Source organism: Trematomus bernacchii, unplaced genomic scaffold, assembly GCF_902827165.1.
Source record: "Trematomus bernacchii unplaced genomic scaffold, fTreBer1.1, whole genome shotgun sequence".
Classification (NCBI taxonomy): Eukaryota; Metazoa; Chordata; class Actinopteri; order Perciformes; family Nototheniidae; genus Trematomus; species Trematomus bernacchii.
This window is the reverse complement of record NW_022988066.1, coordinates 6008618-6030435: the sequence shown is the minus strand read 5'-3', so window position 1 is coordinate 6030435 and position 21818 is coordinate 6008618. Positions and strand designations below refer to the sequence as shown.

The 21818-nt window shown below is 40.4% G+C and overlaps 1 protein-coding gene across 2 annotated transcripts in view; it reads left to right on the top strand.

Moving 5' to 3' along the window:
• Positions 1 to 19283, top strand: part of ndst3 (N-deacetylase/N-sulfotransferase (heparan glucosaminyl) 3) — a 43534-nt gene extending 24251 nt beyond the window's left edge. Inside the window, exons 7-15 of one of the 2 annotated variants that reach the window (XM_034120729.1) lie at positions 3148 to 3330; positions 3872 to 3968; positions 4904 to 5027; positions 5537 to 5711; positions 6466 to 6636; positions 7009 to 7118; positions 15323 to 15425; positions 16461 to 16571; positions 18154 to 19283. In XM_034120729.1, coding sequence (XP_033976620.1) covers positions 3148 to 3330; positions 3872 to 3968; positions 4904 to 5027; positions 5537 to 5711; positions 6466 to 6636; positions 7009 to 7118; positions 15323 to 15425; positions 16461 to 16571; positions 18154 to 18183 — 1104 coding nt within the window. In that variant the 3' untranslated portion in view covers positions 18184 to 19283. Of the gene's footprint in view, positions 1 to 3147; positions 3331 to 3871; positions 3969 to 4903; positions 5028 to 5536; positions 5712 to 6465; positions 6637 to 7008; positions 7119 to 15322; positions 15426 to 16460; positions 16572 to 18148 lie in introns of both variants that reach the window. The other variant, XM_034120730.1, reaches the window with a different exon arrangement.
• The last annotated feature ends 2535 nt before the right edge of the window (positions 19284 to 21818 follow it).

Genomic DNA, 21818 nt, shown 5'->3' with positions numbered 1-21818 from the left:
TTGCTATTGATGTTCAGCTTTCAATTATCAACTGATGAGATAGAGACAGCTAGATGGACTGTGGGAAAAAACGAGAGAGACACTGCAAGAGCAAGAATGGAGGTAGAGAATAAAACCAAGCGGGGGGGGGGGGGGGGGGGGGGGGGGGTTGTAGGCTTCTTTTTTTAGTAGCAATAACAATTCAATCAGGGGGAAATGTATGTGGAACTAAGTGCTCTGTAATGGGAAACAGGCTGCTACAGCTACACATTGAAGGAGAGAGAATGCAGAGACGTACTGGGAGTGAAATGCAGTAGTCAAGGGGCAAAAGGATAGCCAGAAATAAAGATGGAAAAGTGGAAAGAATTTCAACCAAGGGCCAGTAAAACAAGTAATTCCTTCACAAATGCAATCATGTTAGAGGGGATTGAAACATGTCACAAACTCAAATACATGACTGGTGTTCTCTTAATCTTCCCAGACGTGACATTTGTGTGTATGTGAGTGTTTGTGTGCTCATGTGTTCATGTGTGCATGGATTTTGAAGAACATCACTCCATGTTGCTTTGACATGCTTCATCAGAGCATCTAGGTCAGCATGAGATCGGAGAGAGGAGAGGTGAAAAAAAAAAATGATAAAGTAGAGCAGATGAGAGAGTAAGAGCAAGACATTAAAATGAAGAGAGAAGAGGGAAGAGATGAAGCTGCTTAGGAGCAATGAGAAGAACAGACAAGGGACAGAGATTAAAAGCTACAGGGTTGGGTTTATTTCTCTCATTTTTCACACTTCCTCTCCAAGTCCAGTTCCAAGTATGATTTGAGCCCAATTCTGGTGTTAAATTATAAGCGAAATATCCTTTATCAAATGCACATGGAGGACTCAAAGCAATTCAAAATTCTCCAAACTAGACATGGCACCAGATGCGAAGAGAAAAGGTTTATACGGTTCAGTTTATTTAATTCTTACCCACAGTGATTTCTTCCACCAAAAGGGATTGGGGTTGCACTGTGTCAGGAGATTAACAATCTCTCCAATGGCTTTTTTGTTTTTTAATTCACACTCACCTGCCAATGGCATTCTCTCTGTGTTTCCCTTTGTTACCCCTTTGTCCTTTTTTTCTCCTCTTTTTCTACAGTTCTCCAATTACAAACACAAATCATCTGTTCTCTCCCCCTTTGTTTAATTTGGCAGCCAGTGCTTAAGCTCCATAATGAATGTTTCCATGTTCAATAACACCCATATTCTCTCTCTGTCTCTCGCTCTCATTCTCTCTCTCTCTCTCTCCCTCTCTATTACTTTCATGCACACACATCGGCACACACACACATACAGTACCTCACAGCCTCGGCCAAATATCATAGGGTATTGAGTGGTTTGAAGGGTACATAAATCACTTTTTGATCACCTTGCCTGCTTTAGAAAAAGCACAAAACAACACAAAAAGGGAGAAGTGGACTCCATGTTATTGCGCAGGTCAGATTTGTCTGCATTTGTAGTGTATTAGTAAAAAAAACATTTCATTTTACACACACACTCTCAAACATGGCAGCATGCCTTAAGAAAATCCCTTCTCAATCCCAAATGTGAATAGATGTTTCCTGTGAGACGCTGTCAAATTGAATTCTTACACTCTTCTTAGAGCACTGCTTCTAGTTCTCCATCCATGCTTCGAAGAGCAACCTTTCTGTGTTTTGACATTCTTGTCATTGGAAAGGACGAGCAAGCAAACATTTCCTAATGGCTTGTGTTTCTGTTGTTCCTGGTTGAGTGCTTGGTGATGCCTTGACAGTGGTTCCACATTGTTGCCCTAACATCACCCGGATTGATGTGAAGCAGGCGTTGCTGGTTAGCTTAGATTGAGCACAAGATAGGAAGGAGCTGGCAGATGCACACATTTGCCCTGACAACGCAAACACACAGCTGCATAAACAATTATGCTGACACACACACACATGAAAAATGGCTCTGACATGCATACCCTTGCTCCTCTCTGTTCTTTCTCTGTTGCGTTCTTTGTCACAAAGACACATACAACTAGCCCCACGCCTGGTTTCTCCTTCCCTCCCACAGTGTTTCACACACGCACACAAACATCAGTATTCGGGGGCAATCAGTATTCCGAACAGCTTTCCTGGTCGGCCGGACGCTGATCCATCAAACCCCAACACTGTGTCGCTTTGTATCTGCGGCAACCTTCAGCGTTAAAGAGGAGCACCGACAGTCCTCTGTCACCAGGAAATTCACTGTGTGTGCTTGTGTGTCTTTTTCTATGTATGTGTGTGTTCACATTCATAGACATTCTCCTAAATATACTTACAATCATCCATGCACACACTCACACACACATATCCACCAAATAATTCATATCTTAATGGCTGATGTTACCGTTTCATCCAGACGCTTCACGTTCCCAAGCTCCCTCCAATCACACAAGGAGTGTGTGTGTGTGTGTGTGTGTGTGTGTGTGTGTGTGTGTGTGTGTGTGTGTGTGTGTGTGTGTGTGTGTGTGTGTGTGTGTGTGTGTGTGTGTGTGTGTGTGTGGCAGCTATTTTAGCTTGTCTCTTTGATCAGCCTATAAAAGCACTGAGGCGTGGACCGATAGCCTGGTCCAACACACTATCGCTCCTTCACTCCCTCTGAGGTCTCTCCTTCTCCCTCACACACATTAACTATCATGAACACACACCAACACACTCGCAAACACTTTCCCCGTGTGTAGCTGCATCTCTCCCATCACCCGGTGGCTATGAGGAGTATTGTGCTGCCTCCTCAGCTTTATCTATCAGTGGTAAATACATCAGCTTTTCTTTATCTGTTTTTCTCTTTATACTTGAAACTGTATTGCGCCAAAAGTTATTATAGTCTTGCATCACAAAAAGTGAGTGTGACTCTTTGAAAAGTGGTACCAAATGTTGATACCCAATGGACTGCTGCTGACTTTAAAACCATCACACACTGAGAAATAATCTGTTTGCTTTCCACTGCAGTCACAACAACAGTAATTAGATTTACCGTGCTCCCTTTTTTGTAATAGCAAACATGGGAACTTGGGAAATTACATTTTGACTTTATCACAATTTTGCACACAACAGTTTGTGATTTCCTTCTCTCCATGCATTTCTCCTTTCCTCTCTATAACACTACTCTGTCTCTGTTTCCCACCCTAGATCAGTATATTCATGACGCATCTGTCTAACTATGGCAATGATCGGCTGGGTCTTTACACGTTTGTCCACCTGGCTTCCTTCATTCGATCCTGGACCAACCTGAAACTCCACACACTCCCACCGCTGCAGCTTGCACACAAGTACTTCCAGCTTTTTCCGGAACAAAGGAATCCACTTTGGCAGGTGTGTTTGCTTGAATATTTGAACACATGTACTGGCTTGTGTGTTTCTACACTTGCCTGTACATTTTTTGTATGTACAATTCAGTGTTTTTATGTGGATTCAATGATGTTCAGGAATAACACAGGTTGTAAAAGCTGTTTGATGTGGAAAGTGAGTCCTGTTTTCTTTTGTATGTTAAAAATGAAAGAAAAAATGCAATATTATTATGTTTTATCTTCCCATAGAATATATCATGAACATATCATCATACACAATTGCAAAGTGTATATTGATAAATTGCCCAAATGTCATAGTCAAATGTATGATGGTTTATTGAGAATTAATTCTACACCGTGCTAACTTTGTCTCACACGTCTGAAAAAGAAGGAATTCAAGATTAAATAGCTTTTTGTAAGTAAGTGAAACAATAATATAAATCAGTCATTCTATGTAGTAAATACTGTATATGCACTCAATAATTGCCATGTATGTTTATACTTGATCTCTATATGCAGCCTACACCATGAGTCTAACCTCTATTCCTTTGTCTTTGCCTCTTAAGAACCCTTGTGATGACAAACGACATAAAGACATCTGGTCTAAAGAGAAAACCTGTGACAGGTTACCCAAGTTCATGGTCATAGGGCCACAGAAAACAGGTGAGCAACACACAACAGAGACACCGCTTCTGTGTGCCCAGGTGTCGAGATCATCAACATCAGAGCATGTTCATCTAATCCACACAGCTCCCTTGGTCCTGCCAAAGGGAGACAAAGGAGGAGGCTCTTACCTCCTTTCTTCCACCCACTATCTACTTTAGATGCACAGAGATACAGTGCTGAGCCACAAACCTCTCCTTGTATGGCTTTCTTTCATTGAAAGAGACAAAAAAAGGAGATTGTTCAAATCTATTTACGCTACTTGGATCCATAGAGCAGCCTTCATGTTATCTCATGAATTATAATTGCCGGTGTTTGATGTGAGAGGTGAGGAGGTCCTACAATGCCGCTAATTACCAGATGATGGTTTACTAAATGGGAGGAGGGGTCACTACAGCAACTACGGTTCTCGTTTTATTGCGGTGTGTGCCTCTTAATGAAAGAGATGTTGGAGCAAATAGGAAACAGGGTGAGGGGGATGTAATACAATGCATAGGAGTAGTGTTAGGGGGACAGGGTGAAAAGAGGACTGCTGAGGGTGAGACAGAGGGCACGACCAGAGCCCCAGTGCTTATTGGTGTCAAATGCTTTTGAAAGATTTGATGGGAAGGCCTCACACACACACACACACACACACACACACACACACACACACACACACACACACACACACACACACACACACACACACACACACACACACATACACATACACATACACATACACACACACACACACACACACACACACACCACACACACACACACACACACACACACAGCATTATCAGCAAGATATCAATCTTGCAGAGGAAAAAAATCATCCAATATGGATCAGTGGATGACGGCTCTCACACATACTGATGCACACACACAGACTTCTCTCTACTGAGCTGAATTAACGAGCCAGTTATGAATTATGCCCTTTCTTCCAGGAACGACAGCACTTTATCTCTTCCTACTCATGCATCCCTCCATCTCCAGTAACTTTCCCAGTCCAAAGACTTATGAGGAGGTCCAGTTCTTCAACACCAATAACTACCACAAAGGAATTGACTGGTGAGAGCACATACACACACACACTTATCTTTCATGCACTCTGTTCCTTTTAATTGGTGAAACCTAAGGTGAACAGGGACATTATAGACATCCACTTTTCATTTTTGCAAGGTTGTTGTAGACTTGAATGTGTCTTGCAGATTTCAATGATACATTAAGCAGATCAAAACATCTTCACAGTGATCTTTTAAGCCTGTAGACATATGGCTGCCTAAATTGACCCATAAATGTGTTACTTAGCTGACAGAGACACAGCTGGTGCAATCTCCGAAGTCATCCAGAAAAGCTTTAACTCTTAAATTGTGTAATTAAACACATTGAAAATATGTTATCAATTCAATTTTAGGCTTGTTGTCTATGCACAGTTTAAGGCCATTCTTCTGTGACTGTATCTGACTTTAAAAAGGATGTGTAGTGCTGTTGTGCTTCTGTATGAGGTGTGTATCACAAGTGTGTTTATGTGTATTTTTAGTATTTCCTTTCAATGTTCTGTTTGTCTCTTGCCTCAGGTACATGGAGTTTTTCCCCGTGCCCTCTAATGTTAGCACTGACTTCCTGTTTGAGAAGAGTGCTAACTACTTCCCCTCAGAGGAGTCCCCCCGGCGAGCCGCTGCCCTGCTGCCCAAGGCCAAGATCATCACCCTGCTCATCAACCCCTCCGACAGGGCCTACAGCTGGTATCAGGTATGTACAAAAACACACAAAATGTATTTGATATTTGATTGATAAATGTTTTTTTTTGTACTCTCATAAGCTCCCTGCTTCATTATATAACCTTCTTTATCTCTGTATTGATTTTAATTAAGTTTGGAGTTGAAGCTGTGAGTGTGGAGTTAATGAACATGATTTTTATTAAACGTCTCAGTGCGAAACATTTCACAGGAACCTGAAATCTCTTGCTTAAAGGTGGGGTATGTAATTTATTTCAGAAACACTTTTTGTTATATTCCATGGAATGCTCTTAACATCCCAATAGCAATGAATATATTAAATGCTTTGACAATAAATACAATAAATACATTTTAGCCGGCCCGGCTAAAATAACTGGATGGCCTACCTGCCTGTCAGCCTTCCATCTGTGCACAAACTTATCTCGTGCCCTCATTGGTCATGTGCGCGTTCGTGTGTGTTGGAGGACGGGCTCTGTAAGGAAGTCTGAAGGAAGAGGCAGATTTTTTCCGGTTGTGTATTTTCAAATTCTAGCGCACTCGAGCTGGTTTCTCCAAAATTACATACCCCACCTTTAAGTCATTTTGATTAATAAGACATTAATTTCAACAGCATACCTGCTCAAATCTTATGTCATTAACAACAAAGATGGTGTCTTCTTCCAGGTTTAAAATATACTAGTGCATGTTTAAGAGGAGGAATGAGATCAATTGTACATTAAGAGGGAATTTTTGTAAGCATATATGGCTGAATATGCTTACGTTCCTAGCATCAAAGAGCTCATGAGGACCATGCAGCCCTGCGCTTCACCTTCTATGATGTCATTAGTGCAAGACAGGGAGCCCCGGCCGAGCTCCGCTCCCTGCAGAACCGCTGTCTCCTCCCCGGTCTCTACTCCTCTCACCTAGACAGGTGGCTCACTTACTACCCTGCTAACCAGGTATGCACAGGCACAGACACACATGCACTTTTTGTTATTCTAAATGTGTATGTTAAAGATATTTTTGGTTATTATATTTGGATGAAAGTGAATGAAAGGGATCTTTTTTTCCTTCTATATAGTGTATTGATTATTACAAATGTAACTGAAGGAATGGCTAACAATATTATTAGATTTCAATTTAGATGGGTGTTACACAATGTTACACAATGTTACACTTACTACTGCTTTACCTGTAGGAATTGTAGATGTTGTTACACAAATAAGCCGCCACCATACCATTACTTTTGTTCAGTACCAAAGTTAGTTGTTACTACCTTACTAGCTTGTAAATAGTATCCATTGTTACAGTATGAATGTATCTGTGTTTAGGTCATGATCATAGATGGCCATCAGCTGAGAACTGACCCTGCAGCAGTGATGGATGAAGTCCAGAAGTTCCTGGGAGTCACTCCTCACTTCAACTACTCCCAGGTTCTTACGTAAGTCTCTATTCCTTTCTCTCACCAGTCTGTTCCACCTCAGGGCTCCTGGGGTAGGCGCACCTTTAACCTGGAATGCATCATGGTAGGAATGATTAGATAATAAAGTTCTAACAATTCAAACCCAAATTTGTGTGAATCCTGCCATCTACTGGTGAACAGTGGGGCCCTAAACTGAGACACCTCTTTGCCAGTTTTTGGTGCCAGGTGGTGTTTGAAAACCACAACAGACAGTGGGTGTTTCTCAATGTCGAGGACGCTTGCTTGGTAGCACATGTCTTCCGAGTCACTTGCTTCAGAAGCGAGGCAAGAATCCTTCCTAGCCTCGGAAAACGAAGAATTGTGGAACAGGCTAACAGGTGTGCAGGTGTGCGTCATATGCGAGGCCCCGCCTTAAATGGAGCGCGATTTCCGCCAAAGATTTGGAAATTGGTCCGTGCGCAAAGCATTGTGGGGATTTTAAGACCGCGGAGTCTACACATGTGCAGCCTCGAAATTTCTCGCTACGAAGTACGCCGGCCTCGGTAGAATTCCAAGTATGCTGGACATTGGAACAGTCCTTCGGCGGCACTCGATGACGTAGTATGCTTGAAATAGTGGCTCTGGAGCAGCCTTCCTCGACATTGAGAAACACCCGAGACTTCACCTGGCACCAGAGATCAGCCAATAGCAGATGGTCAGTTTGCTTCTGGCTTTGAATTATTATACGGTATGTACGCCTGTGTACACATTTGGGTCTCGACATCAAGAAGTGATGAGACAAAAAATAAACATAAAGTCATTTTGTCACATCTGAGTTTAGAGACATGGCAGACTCTTTTTGGTATAATAGCAAATGTAATGATGTCAGACAGTAACTTATTAGTGTCAATAAGGCCCCGTCCACACGGACACGAAACGGGTTGTATCTGCTACAGTTCTCTATCGTATGGACGGTTCGTCCACACGAGGCCGTAACCAGAGATACTCGAGTGCCGATTTTCGGGACTCGTGACTCAACTCGGACTCGCGCACTGATTGACGCGGACTCGACTCGGACTCGTGAATTTTCGCGCACGATGACTCTGACTCTGACTCGTACATTTTTAGCCCCCGATGACTTGGACTCGGACTCGAGCAAGTTTTGTCTCGAGTCAGATGTACTCTGTCCTGGCGTGTGCACCTGCGAGGCGAGTTCACGTACTGGGCCCCGCTATTCCAGTCTAGAGATGTCCAGAGACGCACCCCGCATCCTGCTGTATGCTTTCACACATTCTGCTTCCACATTGGAAAAGAGCAGCGCAAAATGCTCGTTATGTGGAAAAAAAATTGAATAGAAGGCTCCATAACACAATACTCTAAGGATCGAGTTCAGACATTGGCTGTCTTGAACACTATCATCAGAGTAATGTGATCTAACCAATAAATAAAGATTCAGCCGATAACACGAAAGCATGGCTACTTAACATGCAATGTCGTCATTTTGCATGTTAAGTAGCCATGTGCTTTCTGGGGCTTAATCTTTATTGATATCATTTAAACATTCACTATAATAATTGTAGCGTCCCCGGCTGAATGATGGTCAGACTCTCTTACTGATGGGGTGTTTCTCAATGTCGAGGAGGCTTGCTTGATAGCACATGTATGCTGGGCATTTAAACAGTCCTTCGGCGCCACTCGATGACGTAGTATGCTTGAAATAGTAGGCTTGTTTGAGATGAGCTGCGGCTCGCCTCGAAAGTAGACGAGAATAGCCGATTGCAGCCGGGGGAGGTCTGAAGCTTGCCTGAAGTCGGACAGCTCGGAGTCGGCTTCTTCTTCTTCTTCTCTCGGTTTTTGGCGGATTGCAAACAACTTTAAGGTGCATACCGCCACCTACTGTACAAGAGTGTGTATCACCACATCATCCTATCACCACTTGTGGAATGATACCACTGTATTTACGTTGTTTTAAATTCTTCCAATCAATCCAGTTTCACTCAAATACTTAATAATGGCCTTCCTGGTAGCTCTTACCCCCTCACCTTCTGTTCCCAGTATCCCCATCAGGCTCCACTCCCTTCCTACCTCTCTGACCCTGTCTCTTAGTTTTTCCCTCTCTGTTTTGTACATGTTGCAGTGTAATACGATGTGTTCCACATTTTCTTTCACTCCACACCCCCTGCATTCTTCAACTTCGCTTTTTACCATTATAAGCGTTGTGCTGTTTAATCCTGTATGATCCAATCTGAGTCTAGTGATGATGATCTCCTCCCGTCTGTTCCTTTCTGTATAGATCTTTGTTATGACTGATTTCTGTAACTTGTGGTATCTCCTCCCTTTCTGATCTTCCTCCCACCTTTTCTGCCATATTTCCATACCCTTCTTAATTATTGCTTTTCCTTCTCCTTTTCCAAGTTAAACTGGTATTGCTATTTCCTTTTGTAACGCATCTTTTGCTAACTTATCAGCATGTTCATTCCCTTGAACCCCTCATGTGCAGACACCCAGCATAACTGCACATCTATTCCCCTTCTCTGAAGTCTCAGTAAGCAATGGTTAAGTTAAATTATTAAATCTTCTCTAACAGTTATTGTCGACTGTATGCTTTTCAAAGCAGATAGTGAGTCTGTGCATATCACCACCCTATCAGGTCTCTTCAACCCATTGTAGCCCAATAATTGCTGCGAGTATTTCTGCTGTATAAGTTATTTGACACTTGTTTTGAGATTGATATTTTGAATTCTGGGATATACACGCCTATCCCCACGCATTCTTGCTTCTTAGATCCATCTGTTTAAATGTTGAAGTAGTTGTAATACTTTTTGTTCAGGTACATACTCGTTTTAATTCCCACTTAATTTATTTGCCACTCTTTTTTCCTTTCTATGATACTCACATCTATATTAGCTTCTGGGAAAAGCCATGGGGGAACACTGCTAAATGGGCTTGCTTTGGCAAACTTTATGGTCTCCACTCCATATGCCCTCGTTCTCTCCTTACTTGTCCAGCCAAACCCACGCCCCTGGAACTTTGTATATTCCCAGCAATCCTGTAGTATTCTGTTTGTGATATTTTCCTCTCCACTTCCTTGTAGCCTGACCCAGTATGACAGAGCACGTTTCTCTCTTCTGATCTCTAGAGGTGTCTCTCCAGTCCTCTCAGAGTGTGCTTGACTCGGTTTGCATTTATAAAGAATGCACAAATGTGTTTAATCGTTAATGTCAGATATGTACTAAGTAAATACATTTGTTCCTGCTCAAGATTAGATTGAACTTTATTGTTATTGCACAGATTACAGGTACTGAGACAACGAAATGCAGTTTAGCTTCTAACCAGGAGTGCATAAAGCAGTAAAGTGAAAAGTAATGTACACAATCTACAGAATAAAATATAGAATGAATTGAATGATGAATAAACAGTGAGGGGTATGAATACACTAGGCCTAGATATACACAGTAGCCTATGAGCAGTATGAACAGTATTAACAGTGTGTATGAATATGCTAAGATATATAAAGTATGAAAATGGTAAGCAGTGCAAGTATAGTATAACATATATAGATATTCATTTCATGATGATAAACATTGTGGAACAATGATGAAAATTGTGAATGGAAGTGGCGACGTAAAACTGACACAAAACAACAACAAACTTTTGCAGAGCCAATTGGAGAGTTTCATCACCTGCAAGGGGTAAAAACCACCAATGAGCGCTCAGCTCAAGATACCAGCAAGTCGTTTCCCATCAAGCATTTAGCTTCTGCAGCTCGTGGAGAGAAACTGCTCCGCCTCGCTCTCAAGGCTGCCGGCATCTTTGTCCCGCGAGATTTCAACGTCTCATGCAGTCGAGCCTCTAGCAAGTCGGACAAAATGACTAACCATCATGCAACGCACTAGCAAGATGGCGGTCGCAATTGCGCAGGTCTGCGTCGGTCTCGCTCATCTCAAACAAGCCTAGTGGCTCTGGAGCAGCTTTACTCGACATTGAGAAACGGCCAGGGTATCTGTTTATTGCACACCCTTGCTTGGATACAATCATTACCAACGTAAGAACTTATGCCCTTATCAGCCAGGTGCTAAAAACCGAATGCAACTATTTAGTATGTTAATTTATTCGTCATCTATCCGTCATTATAGAGAGGCGAAGTCCCTCCCTTTCCGGTGGACCTCCATGGGACCTTATTTCGGAAAAATTATGTATTGAAGTCAGTGGCGAGAGAAAAGTTATCTTTCGATCCCGTTTGAATTGTGCCACGAATTACACATTTGAGGTTTGTCAATTTAAAAGATAATTTTGCAAGTAAAAAAAAAAAATGTTTGCCGTAAAACTGCGTAGTAACACTTTTTTTGTGTGAAACTGCTCAATGAACTACATCTCTGGTCTCGCACAACAACACACGTCACCAAAATGGCCGTCACTATAGTCTTGCCAAAAAATCACTTTCACCACAATGAAACACGTCCAGAAGAATGTCATGCAAAGCTGCCTGCCTGCCTGCCTGCCTTCCTTCGATTCTCCCTGAACTGCCTGATCTTTTTAATGTTCAATGTTAACCATTTGTGCAGATAGCATGAAGTAGAAAAAGATCGCCGATGCTAATGTAGCATTAGCGTTAGCATGTCTCCCCCGGGGGCATCCGGGCTTAAACGGTGTATTATAGAATGATCACACCGGTGTGACAGTACTCTTCAAAGGGTTCACGAAATATGACTACTACTTTTACTCTTTTACATTTTTGGTTACTTAATGTTACTTCATGTTAAGGCATTCATAAATGACAAGGCTAAGGCTGTAATGCTAACTAACGTGCTCACTTACGCGACTCTGGGATTTGTAGTCTTTCTAGTTGCGTATTTTTCATAGTCTTATATTTCAACAGTTTTACGACAAACTGTGACTTTTTTTACATGGAAATGATTTTTTAAGATTGACAAACAACATATGTGTAATTAATGGCACAATTCAAACGGGATCTCTCCATTGACTTCAATACATAATTTTTCTGAAATAAGGTCCCATGGGTCGGAAGGCGAAGTCACGCCCATCTACTTGGCAACCATGGCAACCATGCTCGGGGGTCTTCTTCTCTGCTTTTGGTGTATTTTGTGGCGGAAGTACAGCGCCACTTACAGGCCCGGCATATGTACTACAGCATCTCCAGCGGGTCGAGCGGTCTTGTGGATGGACACGTTTATTGAGCCGATATCGTGTGGATGGAAGACTTTTTTGATATCGAATTCGGTTCGTTCTCCATTTCGTCTCCGTGTAGATGCAGCCTAAATGTGGCAGGTATTTTTGTGAAAGGCTTAACCTGAAGAATGACTTGATAAGCTTTAATTACTCAAATTGGTGGTGATCAATGTTCAACACTTAATCTCCTGCCACTCATATTTTAGGCATACTTTCAAATCTATTCAAAATAATAACTGATTACATTGCTTGTACAAATCTGGAGTTCATAAATAATAATTGTATTACATTAAAAACATGAATTTGTTCTAGCAATAAAGTTGTATACCTATTCTTTTGTCAGCGTCAATGATGGCTAATGATATGCTGGCCCGGGATCAGATCCCAACAGAGCGTTGAATGTCTCACTTACAGTGCCTGTCTGTCTGTGTCACAGCTGTCTGAATAAAAACAAGTATGGAAATGTTGGCGCTCTGCTCAATGCCAATCAGAAAGAATTAAAGCAGCAAAGAACTAATGCGAGTAACCAAGATTAATAACTAATGCAACTACGTCTACAGTTTAAACATATCTTTGCAGTCTTTCAGATAAAAAAGGCAAATACATTATCATGTACTGTAGCTGTAGTCACAAAAGATCAACTGCATTGACCATTGACCACCTGAGGCACATTCCCAATAGTTGTTAACAGCATCATGTGTATATTCTGAAACACAGATATAATAACCTCCTGAGACCTGGAAGAGGAAATATATTTTCTTTGAAAATAAGCAATCATCAGTGTTTTTTGTATGTATGTTTCATAATATGTCCCTTGTAGATGAAAAGAAAAGTGTATTTTATTTTTACAATAAATAAATAATGATCTTTCTTTTAAAATGATTTCTTCTTTGATCAATATTAGAAAGAAAGAAACGATCTCCTGACAGCCCAATCTCTGACTCTCCCTGAGTATTTTCTTCCTCACTTAGTGCTTTGTTTCCTTAAGTATATTTCTATTCAAATATATATATAGCAAAATCCAAATCACATGTGGATTTATTCATTAGAAAGCTTTCACATTACACCAGGACTAAAAAAGGCTGCATGCATGGTGTTTGAAACAAAGGCGTCAGTGTCATGTCTCCCTCAGAGAACAACATGTAGACCAATGTATTCAGGCTTTAATATGTGTAATATATTGGAAGTGATAACTCGAGCGGAGGTAAGCATATTCTAGCTTTGGCCCCCTGATGCTCTGTTTCAACTCATTCTCCAATAGAGATTTTGCCTATGACCTTGAAGTTTGGGAGGAGTGGTAAACAGTTTATTTACCTCAAGAACCTCTCATCAGAAGGCCCACAAACCCTCAAATCTCCAGACAGGGACATCTCAAATGTGTAGCTCAGATTGGGACAGAGAGTACCTCTGTTCTGAATCCCAAGCTCACATGCATGCATATCAATTGTAAAGAGATGCATTTTGACAGAATAAGTGTGTGTGTGTGTGTGTGTGTGTGTGTGTGTGTGTGTGTGTGTGTGTGTGTGTGTGTGTGTGTGTGTGTGTGTGTGTGTGTGTGTGTGTGTGTGTGTGTGTGTGTGTGTGTGTGTGTGTGTGTGTGGAGACGCAGTAACACAGAAGCCTAATCTTTCTATTCTCCTTCTCATTCTTGTGACATGGCAGCGGTCTGACAGATCCTCAACACTGCAGCCTATTTATTTAATCCCCCTCTCCTTTCCTCCTCCTGTTCTGTCAGAGGGAAACTGAAGGAGAAGCACTTAAGTCTTTTTTCGCTTTTATTCACCCACTGATGCATGCAGATAAAGACAAATATTTGCATTTTTCAGTCACAACCACATCAGCCCTCATACTCTCACTGCCAGATAGCAGTTAACAATGCCGTATGTTTACCTCTTTAGAAATGATTTGTACTATAATGCAAAAGCAAGGTGTATGGATGTATACATGCATGCAACATTACTAAGAAATCAACATTATGCATACAGTGGATTAAGATTAAAAAAATCTGTACACATTCAGATATACCCACAAGAGCTGTACACATGACAACACAACTTAAATACTTATATTCTGTATATGAACATACAGAAAATACATACAGTATTTTAAATAGATGCATATGTATTCATGCATATACATGGGACATCAAGCACATGTTTTTACCAGAATACTTTGCCGTGAAAGTCACCTACCATTTCGTCTCCAGGTGACAGGTTGTCACATGACATGCTGCTGGGAGCCTTCACACTCTGCTAATAGGAGAGGCAATTTGGCTTCACAAGGGATGGTCATAGAGCCAAGAGGAAAATGTTATACATCGATCAAATGTATTAATATCTTCCTGCCTAACATTTATATACATTTCAGTAATGCAAGAAGGAACCATCTAAGGGACACATACCTCAGTGATTTTATGTTATCTCTGTTATCTCAATGCTATTATCTCTCTTTCGGAGCCATGTGTTTGAATTTCTGCTCTTCAAAAATGTAAAGTTGTGATGTCTGTGATCTTTATCTGGTTATTTAAAGAAAGAATACACTAGGAATAGAACAGATAGAACATACTGTATATATTATAGTTAGTATGTTTCAAATGGAGTACACAAGCATTACATTGAAAGCAATAAATCAAAACTAATTAAGATTATATATATACAAACGAAAACAAAAATGATAAAAGGAGTGTCTCTGCTGCCCCGATGCTATATATACATAATACAGTAATAACCAGTGTATTACTGCATTAACTAACAAACAAATTATACTTGTGATTATTGTGAGTCTGCATTGAGAGGGAGAGTGCGGTGGAGAATAGTTTATATCTAAAAGAGAAGCGACATGGAGATGGAGGCTGATAGAGACAGAGATGAAACGAGACACCAATAGCAGGAGAGTAAGAGACAGTGTTGAATGTGTAGTGGCATTTATGTCTAGTCCAAGATGAGCTTACTTTCTTAAAAGAAGAGACACTACTCTATATCCGGACTGAACTGACTTCTCTTTTACATTTGTATTAAGAATGATCTTCTTTCTCTCCTTTTCTCTTCTCTCAGATTTGACCCTCAGAAGGGCTTTTGGTGCCAGCTCCTTGAGGGAGGAAAGACAAAGTGTTTGGGAAAGAGCAAAGGGAGAAAGTACCCTCCTATGGAGCCAGAGGTAAATGTTTACATTTTCTTTTGAAAAGTGCCCAGTGTGGCAAACGGGTATATGCATTGAATGAAAAGTAAGAAAAAGAGTCTAATAAAACAGAAAAAGCAGCAGCCTGACTGACAGTGATACACAGTCCCCTTCATTGCTGTGGCAACATTTCCCACCGGGCTCAGCGTTGGGGTGGAAACTGTCAGCCAATCAGATCCAGGCAGAAAGTTACAACCTAATTATGAGGACTCAATAGTGACACAACACCCGTGAGATGGGGGGGGGGCGAGGGATTAGGATAGAAGGAGAAAGGTAGAAGGAGAAAATCCAATCCATAAATCTTTGTGCTGGCCTCTGATTCCACAGAGGAGAGACCAGACCTGCCCGACAATGAATCACACATTTGCTCTCACATGAAGACAAATACACATAGATGCAATTTGTCTTCCCTCATGTGCTCACACATGGCTAATGGTTGCGCCTTAGTGTCACCTGTAATTAAACTGTATTTGAGTTTCCACCAGGGGGAAATAGGAAAGGACAGATGAGGAGGAAATAAAATAAAGAGAACACCAGGGAAAAGTGGCAAGATAGAGGAAGTTAACTGATTTACAGAGGAGGGGGGGAGATAATGGATCTCATACATCCTTCATGTATCTTTCTCCCTCTTTCCCTAGCCCTACCAGTCGGCACTTAGTGGCCCTAAAGTCCTATTGGGGAGAAATAAACAAATCTAAAGATGGTGGCACCTCATTAATCTCTCTCAATTTCTTGCTTGCCCCCTAGACCCTTGCTGTCTTTTTAATTTATCCTCTATATATCCCTCTTTCCAACCCTTTTTTTCTATTCTTACTTTTTTTCCTCCTTGCTAATGACTCTCCCAATTTCTTGTCTATTTCCATATGTCTTACTCTACCTTCTGTCTTCCTCATTTACCACTAATCGTATCTTGACTTACCACATTTTCTTTCTCACTCCATCTCCCTTATTCACCATCAATGTCTGCTCATCTTCTTATGTATTTTGTTCTCACCCTTACTCTACTCTCTTCAGGCACACGCATATCTCTCCCGGTACTACAGGGAACACAACGTGGAGCTGTCAAAACTACTGCATCGCCTCGGACAGCCCCTTCCCTCCTGGCTAAGAGAAGAGTTGCAGAAGGTCAGCAGCCACAACATTTGCGACATTTATCTAATGAAGTTATCATTTTTAAATGGTCTTACATCAGCAAATAAAAAAATTAAAAAAGCTCTTAAAGGTGGGGTAGGTAAGTTTGAGAAACCGGCTCGAGATACACTTTTTGTTATATTCCATGGAATACTCTTAACATCCCGATAGCAATGAATATCTTAAGTGCTTTGACAAAAGATCCATAAAAAAATGTCATCTGTGGAAGCTGTAGTACTGTAAAAAGCACGACCAATCATTTTAGCCGGCCCGGCTAAAATGATTGGATGGCCTACCTGCCTGTCAGCCTTCCATCTGTGCACAGACTTATCTCGTGCCCTCATTGGTCATGTGCGCGTTCGTGTGTGTTGGAGGAGGGGCTCTGTAAGGAAGTTGCAGATTTCTTCCGGCTGTGTATTTTCAAATTCTAGCGATCTCGAGCTGGTTTCTCCAAAATTACCTACCCCACCTTTAAAGCAAAGAAAATGTGGTTTTACATTTGTTTGTGACTAATTAGGCAACAATCAGTGTTACAGTTAAACATGAAATATAAAACTTTTCTTTAAGCATGTTAATCTCAAACACTCATCAGGACTGTGCAAGTGTGTTTTAATCAGATATTTCAGGCTGGTGTGTAGTGTAGGCCAATGAGCAAAACACAGCATCATTATGTTGTATAAGAAGAACTTATTCTTGGCACAAAATAAGTCATAAAGTAATTGTATAAGCTACTGCCCTAAATATCCAGTAAAAGGTATTTGTAACTGTTGAAAAAAAGTCTTAATTCACACAGAATTAGTTGCAAATTTGATTTACTCAAGATAGTCAACAACAAAAGCGATAAGCCATGGACGAACTACAACATCTATAGGAAGTCTGACACTTAGATCTAAGTCTAATCTATCTTTTAGACACAGGATTCGAAAGACAGTGCTAGAAACTAAATAATAATAATAATAATACATTGTATTCATCTAGCGCTTTATCAGGTGCTCAAAGACGCTTGAGGATTGAACCCCACCACAGTCATTGATTTGGATTTAATTGGTACGATGAAATATATGTCATTACCCTTAGTTAAACACACAGCAACAGCAAAAGATGTAGGACATGATGGGATGATTCAAAATACAAAGAAAATACAAATATCACTAACATGTAAGCAAAGCAAGACATCTTTTTGAGTACGGTAATTACTTCATAATCCAGTCAGGTTATTCTGAGCATGTGGCTGTGAAGCTTCCTGGTGTAATTGCTGCTGCCGACAGTCGTCTCACCTTGATCTCTGCAGAGCCCTCTTTCTACTGCAGTGCTCAACAATGTTTTCTTTGTCTGCGGATTTGTTTGTGCAACTGTTTGTCACTGTTATGAATCAGAGGGAGCCACTTGACAAGGCTGCTTAGGTTTTCCAGCCAATTCACAGCAATCAGAGCCTGTTTTCTTTCCCTTTTTCATGGTTGGCATTTGAATCAATAGGCGAAGGAATTGGATTAAATTACTTTTTCTTATCTTTGTCCATTTTCTCTGTTTTTTCTTCTCCACCCCCTCCATCTTTGTACCTCTTTCTGAAGGTTAGATAACCTTGGCATCCATTAACCAGGGTTAAAGGTCAAGAGGTCCAAGACCAGGAAGTGACCAGGAGCACCTGACCTTCAGATGCACTGTCTGTGGCCTTTTAGTGAACCCTGAGGTGATGGCAAGGACAAGATGCCTTGTTTCACCTCGGAGCTAGGACACTGCTGGAAGGAGCCGAAGGCATGAAAGCGCAAACAAACTTTGGCGCTCTGAAACTGAACTCTTGAAAGAATGGATGGAGGAATCAGAGTTTCAGAAGACTCTGACAGCTCTAAAGAAAGCGGGACTAAAAGGAAGAGCCACATTAGGAAGATGTAGAGCAATCTTTGAAGGTCACACGCTGTTCAGAACTTTTGTGAACTCTCGTGCAGACCTGCAGTGACTTTGATGGTTATCACTTTTTATTTTATTTTCACCTTTAATTTATGATGCCAGGACAGCGCGGGTCAGCTGTGCGTGGTTCCCATAGAGATGACTTTGCACTATGTTCCGTTCCATGTATTTTCAAGACAAAAGAAACGCAGCCTTTGTGGTTTTGTTTAAATATTTTTTATAGTGTTGTTTTGTCACAATAAGAGTGTATAAGCAGGGAGGATAAGTGCATCGACTCAGGGTGGGTGACTGGCTGTTACTTTCCATGACAGGTTCTTATCATTTTGTAAAAAGTTATTTTAAGTGAAGCTAGTTTCTGGTAGATCTGGTAGCCTTGTTCACCCTTAGAGATGTCACTTGAGGCTTTCACTGGAAAGTGTGGACTAGAAATTAGTCATTGGAGTAAGATGCATTGCCCACTCATTATTTTCCTTTGACAAGCCATGCAGAAGAACGCTGTGTCCATTTAGCAGAGCATGAGCACTGATGACTTCAGCGCTGAAGACTGAGGGGACATGAGTTTGTGGGAAGTAAACTGAGCAAAATGAGCCTAATGGATATGACACTTAATTCCAAGACTCTTTAAGTAGCTACTGTAACAGCAGGCAGTCTTTGTTTTGTAAGTGTCTCATTTAAGTTTCAACCTTCTTTTTCTTTCCTTTAAAAAAACCAGTGGCCTACGTTGTTGAGCTTCAATCTGAATGCAAAAAAACCTCTAAATGTCAAACACACAAACCAAAATTAAAGAAATCAATATTATTGAGTGCATAATATGTGTCTTTTGTGACCAAGTACACAACACAGATAACCCATATTGTACAGGGACACACCATCATACTAACATTAATTCACAAATGATGTGGCATAAATGGTTGACAGTAGCCTCTTTGTCCTTTTAAGGTAAGTGAAAATGGCATGGATGACAGTTTGCTGTTTGACACATTTTTCCTGTCTTTGGTTTTAACACAGTAACCATTAATGTTTTAAACAATATAACACATAACCCACCAGATTTTTCTTCTCAGACATACTTGAAATGTGAACCCATACTTCAATGGACAACATGGTAATCACATATCAGAGGGTGTGGTATATACTGCAGTGTAAGGGTTGCAAGGAGAGATTGTATTTGTTGAGCAATGTTTTGTTAAAGTCTCTGATCATAAAATGAAGAACATTTGCAATAAACCCTGAATGTGGCGGAGAAGATTTTACATTACCAAAGCGGCAGCTAAAGTTTAGCCATGTAGTCACGAAAGGGAAAAATGGAAGACTGTAGTCTGGGAGAAATCAATTGAAACATCCATGGCAGAAGTAAAGGACACCACACAGCATGTGAATGTCAGATAGTGAACATATTTGAAAAGATCCAAGGCCCTTTCAACACACTTTAAACTCAAAGAACCCTTTTTGCCAGATATGGATGAAATTTGAAGTATACAATAAAGCTTCCCATAAATCACTAACCGTATCTACAGTAGCTGCATCCTTGCAGGAGTCCATTGTGTTTGTAAGGAGATATAACTGACTCTGTTAGAGGGCTGAAATAATCCAGTTATGGCTCATCGAGGGTTCGACCTTTAGAGTTCAAAGCGGTGAGTAATACCAGGAAGCACTCAGTTTTTACATATTAAGTCTGTGGTCTGCAGATACGGTACAGTTGAAAGAAATTGTACTTTATAGGATATCAGCAAACAGTCATAATGTTTTAGGGATATAAAATAGGAAATGCTTTTACAGTCACTGTAAAGCAGAAGTTGCAGCCTGGTAAAATGCCATCCGAAGATTTAGGTTGTTGCAGCAATATATTGTTCTTTAAGTATGTAGATTTTTTTAAGATTATAGTTTAAATAATTCAAGTTTAAATACAATGATAAAAGAAGTACATTACTCGTGTTGTACATAGAGATATAAAAAAGTAACCCAAATCCCAAAACTGTAAACATATTTCCAGCCATCTTCAAAAGCATCTGGTTAAAGATGATTTTTCTAGCAGCCAATTTTAATCCGCATGAGATCACTCTTTTTCATGTTTTAACAATTTTCTCAGATCTTTCTCAACTGGTTTTCCCAAATGTTGCCAGATTTTAAGGGATGACACAGATATGAGCAGAAATCAATTATCCGTGTATAATGAGACCTTCTGTTCTGCACCACCTCTGGTGACATCTAATATAAGCTCATTAGTGACAAAAAGGGCAATGCTCCCTGGTTCCTCTATTCATCAGGTTTTTTTATTGTATATTCACAATATGTATATTCAGTACCTTGGAACATTTTCAATATAACTGCAGCGTCGATGTTGGAAATGTAATCAGCAGACATAAACAATTTTTTTACAAAGATAACCAACATCAAAACCACCACAAGAAAGCAACAATAATTAAATTGAATAATTGTCATAACCACTATGAAATTCAATAGAATCTTCAATTCAACTACCATAAAATGTATTTAGTTAACATGTATATTATGTTAATTGTTTATCAATGGTTTTTTAAACGATTTATTTTACGTTATATAACATTTACTCTTTTTTTTGGTGGAAGGGGAATAACAAAACGTTTTGATGTTAGATTTTCCATAATAATAACCTTAGAAAATGAGTTCCAATGTGTTGTAATGTGTGATAGTGACCACAGGAGGGTGCTCTTACACAACAAGGACTACTGTGCTTTGGCTCAGAGAAGTTCTGTCAGTTTAGGCAAAACATTTAGCAGATGTGAAACAAGATCAGTTATGATGCAATTGTATATGTATCCCCTCCACATTACCCCTGCAGCACCTTGTGCCTTCTGAGCTTATTCGTTAAATGAAGTATCTTCCTCCTTCCTAATATGTTTGCAAAATACCGTGGAATAGTTTAGCAGTGTGAAACCATCACACCTGGTTGACTCATTCTTTAAATAACGTGTTTCGTTACTTCACTATGCTTCATCCCAAATCTATAAGGAGGAAAAAGGGAATGGTACACTGATAAAAAGTCCTTAATGCATTTTGAGCAACTTGATAAGCGAAGTTACATTAACGTGATATTCCAAATCTAAAGCTTGTCTAAAAGTAGAGCCAAAAAATCGGATCAACCCCAAATATGAGAGTAATGACAACAACATTATTTTCATGATGCCTTTCAAAATCGTTTGAATCATTGTGGGCTCAAGTTATGTATTTAGGTTTTGAAAATGCTATAGATGATACATTAAGTGTCAATGTCCAGGGGACAATGTTCTATGTGGGGATATAATTATTGTATCTTGCTGTAAAAGTAAATTCAATTGCAATTGAAAAGGCCAT